Genomic DNA, 6,621 nt, shown 5'->3' with positions numbered 1-6,621 from the left:
CCTGCCCGGCCCAGGATGGGGTGAGACGGTGGGAGACGGCGAGGGAGCTGGGAGGAGGGTCAGGGGAGTGGTGCTTGGGGGTAAGAAATTGGGCTGAGGCTGAGGGGTGGGGGAGAGCTGCCCAAGTGCGGTCACCTTTGCTCAGTGACGGAGCCTCGAAGCTTGGCCGGGGCTGAGGAACTACACGGGTGCGGGTGAGGCGGGCTAGGCAGGATGGCTGCAGCCGACGAGCCGGGGAAGGACAGGGCTGGGGGCTGGCCCTCTCCCTCTAACTGATGATCTGCCGAGGCCGTCCGTAGCCTGTCATGCCGGCCTGGGAGGCCCCCCTGTTGCTGCCCATCTGTAGGCCAATGACATGTTTTCCCTCCTGCAGTTGGCTCTCTGTGAACTCCCTCTTATGCTCCTGGGCTTTCCTGGAAGAGGGGAAACCGGGATAAAGACTCATCAGGACTGCACATTTCATCCCCCCTCCCCCCCTCCCGTGCTCTGTTTCCTCTGTCACTTCCTAGACAGGTCCCATGCCCCACCCCCCCCCACCCCCATCTCACTTCTTTGTTTCCTTAACCTGGCTCACCCCGTGGGCCAGGGAGAATGGCAAGTACCAGGGACCCATTTCCTACCCAGCCTAGACCTTCACTTTGGACCTTCCAGCTATCTGCTTCCCCTCCCCGCTGGACCTGACAGTCAGCCCAGGCCACCTCCCATCTCCCTGCAAAGACACAGGTTCGGAGCACAAGGAACCCCGGGTGGCCGCGTACTTCATAAACCAGTTGGGATCTCCACGGTAGTACCCGTCGTTCTTGGTCACTGCCAAGCTGCCCAGAGCCATCAGGGTTCTCTGCACCGCTGCCAGGTCTTTGCCTGTGAGAAGAAAGGAGGGATGGGGGTGAACTTCAGGGCCATGTACACGGGACTCCAGGGCAGGGTCTGCCCCACCTCTCAGAAAAATGGCCAACCCAGGGGCAAAAGTTGTGCCAGGATCAAAGGAGGCTCCAGGAGATCCTACGATGCCCTCGAGAGCCTGGCTGGTACCCTTCCGGCACATCCTGTTCCTACTATGCAGACCTGTTGTGTGGCATGTTTTGATCATCCTTCATCCCCTCTGCCTCAGCTTCCTGTCCTGCACCCACCTTCTCCACCCCTTTTCTCTGTACCTTCGAAGAGGTCAACAGTCTGAAACATGTCAGTCTTGGTGACCCCATAGTCCTCAGCCGCCTTCAGGAACTGAGCCACCTGCTCCATTTGCTTGAAGACCATGGATGGAGGGTTCTCGGGCACCTTCACTGGCTTGGAGCCGTCAGGATACAGGCTGTTCACCAGCTTGCTCAGAATCTGCCAGGCACAGAACGCAGCTCGGCACTCAGCTCGGGGCGCCTGCCTCACAACTCCAGCAGAGCCCCAGCCCCCCTTCCCAGGGGGCCACTCACCACGCCGTTCTTCAGCCAGACCTGGAAGCCCAGGCGCCCACGGTCCGGGCGCCCCACGTCTGCGCCACACTGCACTATGATCCACTCCACCAGCCGCTCCTCCAGCTCCTCGTCATATTTCTTCTCAATTTTGGATTGCACTTCGCGGCTCATGCCATAGGAAGGACCCTTGTTGGCCATGTTGAGGGAGAGCTAAAGCAGCACAGGCCAGAGAAGGGAGGAGGTCAGAGGATCGGAGAACAACTCTGTTTCACTTGTGCTAGGCGGGCCTTCCGGCTTCTAGGAGGACGGGGGGGTGTGGGGGATGCCATCCATCCTAGATGTTTACCTCCCCGTTCCCTCATTTTGTTTTCACGGCACTGCCCGTCTGGGCCAGGCTCATCCCCTCAGTCCGGGGAGCCTCTGAAGTTGGAGGCCAGAGAAACGGGAGACCAGATCTTTGGAAGTCTAGAGCAAGGGTCAGTAAACTTCTTTTTGTAAGCAACCAGACAGTAAGTATTTTAGGCTTTGCAGGATATGAGGTTTCTGCCATTGTAGCAGGAAAGCAGCCTGAGACGATACATGAACAAGTAAGCAGGCTTTGATCCAATAAAACTTTATTTACACAAACAGCAGGCTGCATTTAGCCTATGAGCTGTAGTTTGACAATGGCTGGTCTAGAGCTTTCTCTCTTTGCCAAGATTGACCGGAGGCACTGGAGACACCTTCCAGAAGAGGCCACACGACCCTTCCAAAATAAAGCAGCGGGTTTCTTTGTCCAGCTAGGCGTGAGGTGGTCCTGCCCTACTTCTCCCTCCGCTTTATCCCCCCAGCCCCGAAGCTGGAGCTCCAAAACTCCAGCTCTTTGCCAGGTCAGCTCAGCCTCTGGCCCACAGCTGCTGAAGAGGCTCAAACTCATCCACCCCTGGAAAGGTCTAGGAAGCCAGCAAAACCCAAGAGGTTTTGGTCAAAAAGCTGTACTTCCTCAGGTGAGCCGAGAGAGAGAAAGAGAGAGAGAGAGAGAGAGAACACTTATAGACCCATAGACTTTCCCTCGTGCCCTCAGGCTCCCACCACTGTGGTAGCTGAGTAACCCAGGAGCCAGAGCCCTCCAAGGGTATCCCAGAGCCAAGAATCTGCCAGCGAGAGCTTGGGGAGCCCCTCTCCGTGCACAGCAGCAGCAGCTGTTGCCCTGAAGGTCTGGGGCCGGCACTGCTCTGGAGAGCCCCGAGATGTAGGGGGAAGGCTGTAGCAGCAGGGCGGGCGAGGTAGGCCTCTGGGCAGATGTGGCTGGTCAAGAGGAACCTGACCTGGCCCCAGCTATCACCCAGAGCTCATCGGAAGAGCCCTCCGAGAGAGGTGCCAGATGAAGCCAGACCCATCACCTGGCCTCAGAGAGGTCAGAGGTTGGGAGGGAGAGAATGGTCTGAGGAGGGGGGTAGTCGTTGTGCTCCCCCGACTCCCTTTCTTGCCAATATCAGACCGTCTCTCCTGTACCACCGTGGGGAGCTTGTCACGGTCTCGGGTCAGCTGCCCAACCCTTCCTTCGCCCATAGCTGACAACTTTCCTGCATTCAAGTTCCCCATCTGTGCACCGAGGATGATGTCATCTCCCTCAGAGAGCTGTGCCTTCTCCCAGGCACTGTGACTCCCTCCCAGAGTCGCCTCCTGGTGGTGACCTGGGAGAGCCAGCCCCTGACCCAGGGACAAAAACTGTTTCTTCCCACTCTGGCCTCCACTCCTTTTCCATATCATCCCCTGAGAGGACAACAAAGTTTGAGAGAAAGAACACGGGAGATGAACTCATTTGATTCCAGCCACTGGGCAACTCACTTCTCTCTGGTTTGAAAAGCCCGAGGGCTGGGCCACCTCTGAGCACCGGCACCCTCACCTGGCCAGTGATGCCAGAGAATCCAAAAGCAGAGTCTCTGTTTCCCTATAGACAGCCCAACGCCTCCCTTCCCCACCCCTGCTTCCCAACCGCCCAAGGGCGAAGACGAGGGGTCCAAACCCACGAGTCAGCTGGGACCAAGTGCCCTCAGCCCATCCTTCATCCTGGGCCCCGCTCAGCCTTCACCCCACCAGCCCAGGCGGGCAGCGCACACCCCACCTTCCCCGCCCTGCCCTCCTCGTCCTCCCCACCCACCTACCCTCCCAGACCCTGTGCCAGCAGGTGAGGAGCAGGACGGAAGCGGAGTGCCGTCACCTCCAGCTTGCAGTCTAAGAGATTCGGAGCAGATAGTTAAGGTATCGAGGCTCACAGTGAGAAGTACACAAAGCTGCAGCCCCTAGATCTAGAGACAATATTTGATTTTTATCAGAACAGGGAAGGGGATGAAATGCACCCCACCCATCCCAACCCCACCCTCTGCCTCCACATGAGGAGTCCGGAAGTGGAGAATTCCAAGAAATCTCATTAAGTCCTCTGACCAAGACCTCCCCAGTCCCACCTTGGAGCTGTAGGAAGAGGAGAGGGAAACAGTTGCCAGGCAGCCCACCCAGAGGCCTTTCTAGACAAAGCCTCCTGGAGCAGGCCAGGCCGGCCGGTTGGACTCCACTTTGACCCTCTGGCCCTGTGGCTCCTGTCAGCTTCCCCTCCCCTGAGAGAAAGAACAAGGGCCAGCTGCAAAGGGGTGGCGTGCACCTGTTACCGGCACGAACCAGGGGTCTCTCCAGGACCGCCGGGCCCCTGGCTCTTCAAAATAGAACACAGCCAACAAGAGCAGGCACACGTGGATCTCTGAGAAGGCAAGAGGGACGGCTCCTCTAAATTCTGGAAGCAGAGAACAGCAGCCCTATTCACTGCTGCCCTTTGGAGAGCAACCATTGAGGGAAACAGCTAGACCCTTCGGGAAAGGCCCAGGGTCCCAGGCCCGCCCAGCCCTGTGTGAGCCATCCAGGACAACACTGCAAAGCCCCTGGGGGTGCCCAGCCCTCACCCCTCTGCCTGCCGTGCGGTCATCTCCCATTTCAGAGGATGGAAGGAGCCATGTGTCTAGAAAACGCAGCTCTCGCAGGTCCCTGCACCGGGCCACCCTGGCTGTTCCAGGGTACAGGAGTCTGGTGGTCCTTTCCACTGCCTCAGTGGCTCCCAGGGCTTCTGTGCTGCTCAGACCCGAGTGCCCGCCAGCAGGACACTGCTCTCCAGCACTGCTGTGCTCGCACACCTCCTCACCTCCTTGGATGTCCTCTTACATGGACGACAGACAGAGCCTTGGGTCTAACCCAATACCTTGAGCCCATCACACACTCTGTCGGTACGACCATGGCCAAAAACGTGGGGAGCCTCCCTGTCACCTCAGACCTCAGGTCTCCACCATCAGTCCCTCTGACCGGCCAAGCCATCTTGAGATCAGCCTGGGGCTGCCTGGTCCAAGGACTCCAAGTACGGGATTCCAGCAATCTCACCCACCCCCCTACCCCCCCACCCCCCCACCCTCATCGAGCTAAGGCCACCTCCCCATCTGGAGATGAGGAATGCACGAGGAGAGGACGTGCTTCCCCCCCATGGGGTTGCAGGCCAGGGCCCGGGAGAGCCCCTCTGCAATACCCCCGTGGTCCCGTCAAGCCCTAGTCCACCTCCCCTCCAACCCGGGGATGCGTGCACTTACAGGAGTTCCTCGAGACTCGCAGGCGGGAATGAGCTCTCCGTGTCTGAACTTGGACAGACAGGATGGGGCGCCGGCTGGCTGGGGGGTTTAAAGGGCCGCTGCCGCGGTGATGTCAGCCTCCCCCGCTGGCTCACCCCTGGGCCCCCTCCCTGCCAGAGGAACCCGTCCCGTTCCCCACCCCCCGCCCCCCCAGTGACTCCACACAGACTCCATATTTGGGGAAAGACACCAAGTTGGAGCAGTCTGCCGGGGGCTGCCCGGGACATTCTCTGCGTGCTTTGGAGATGGAGCCGGCGGGGCGGAGCTGCGCTGCCGGCTGGGAAGCAGCCGGGAAAAGCCTTTTATGGACAGGACCACGAAGCCCTGCCCTGCTGTCTGGCCCTAGGGCTGCTCCTTCTGCACTGCTCCCTGCCCCCGTGTGTGACTTGACGGGAGGGGGCAATTCAAGAGGGTCTGGCCAGGGAGAGGGGGAAAGAGCTGGGAGACAGATCCCCGAGGTCCGTGGTGGAGTAACCCACCACCCTGTCCTCCTGAGGGTTCGGCTCTAGGAACTTCCTTTACTGAGGACCTGCCGCAAATGCTGTCATTTAATCTTCACGGCTACCTGGTGGGATAATCACTAACCTCGCGTTACACGTGAAGAAACAGGCTCAGGGTGCATGTCACCCGAGGCCACGTGGGAGGCCATGAGTGGCAGAAGCCGGACGTCCCCAGAGGCCCCCGTGTGGGAGCTGAGAGTCTGTCGGGTGTAACCACCCTGCTCAGGTTGGGCGCTTCCAGTTGGGGTGGGTCTTGAGTTAGATGCTTTAGCTGGGGCGGAATCTGAGGGCTGGGCAGCAGCTCAGTGGACCCTGGCCCTCATCCAGGGCGTCTCTAAGGCCTGGCGGGGCTGAGACACCAAGGCTGGGTTGGAGGCTCAGAGGCCGCTCTCCTCCCTCCCTCCCTTTGGAACAGTCTGTGCCTCCCCTAAAGAACAGACTGGGCTCCATCCCTCCAGGAAGGAGACTCACTCCTATGTGGCTTGCACCCGGCCTCAGGGGTCTGGCGAAGGGGCAGGAGGCGAGACTTGCTGCGGGGTCTCTGGGCTGCCGGCTGTGGCACCACCCCACCCCTTTTCCCAGGACGGCTTGGCAGGGAGGGGCTGACACTCCCCACCACACACTGGACACCGGCACACCCGGCACCTCCGGGAGGGGGTCAGCCAGGCCTGGCCTTGGTGGGAGGCCTGCCCACCACAGCCTGCCTCCCCTGGCCAGAGCCCAGTGGCACAGAGCTAGGGTGCCCTCCAGTGGCGTTTGCTGGGAAGGGCAGGGAGAGGGGCGGGGAATCAGCTAGAGGGCGGCAGTCCTCTGGTGAGTTGTGAATTCACCAGCTTCCTGCCACCGCCCCGATCTTGCTATCCTAGGCCCGCTGGAACCTAAATCAACTTTCTAGGGTCATTTCAAATGCCCGCTTCTGGGAGCCTGCCTGCCGCCCACGCGCAGTAACGCACCATATACCAGCAGCTTGTGTTCCCCCAAGAACCTTCCTGGCCTCGGCCTGCATTCTCTATTCAAGTCGTGTCAGGGGCGGTGCCTGGGTGGCTCAGTGGGTTAAGCATCCAA

The 6,621-nt window shown here is 60.0% G+C and overlaps 1 protein-coding gene across 1 annotated transcript; it reads right to left on the bottom strand.

Moving 5' to 3' along the window:
* Positions 1-103: 103 nt before the first annotated feature.
* Positions 104-5,125, bottom strand: TAGLN (transgelin). Its single transcript, XM_030332083.1, has 5 exons — positions 5,018-5,125; positions 1,428-1,619; positions 1,155-1,332; positions 759-861; positions 104-413 (listed from the first exon to the last, which is right to left on the bottom strand). The coding sequence occupies exons 2-5, from the start codon at positions 1,605-1,607 to the stop codon at positions 269-271; spliced, it is 606 nt and encodes a 201-aa protein (XP_030187943.1). The 5' UTR covers positions 1,608-1,619; positions 5,018-5,125; the 3' UTR covers positions 104-268.
* Positions 5,126-6,621: the final 1,496 nt, after the last annotated feature.

This window comes from Lynx canadensis, chromosome D1 (assembly GCF_007474595.2).
Source record: "Lynx canadensis isolate LIC74 chromosome D1, mLynCan4.pri.v2, whole genome shotgun sequence".
Taxonomy (NCBI): domain Eukaryota; kingdom Metazoa; phylum Chordata; class Mammalia; order Carnivora; family Felidae; genus Lynx; species Lynx canadensis.
This window is presented reverse-complemented; position numbering and strand designations above follow the sequence as displayed.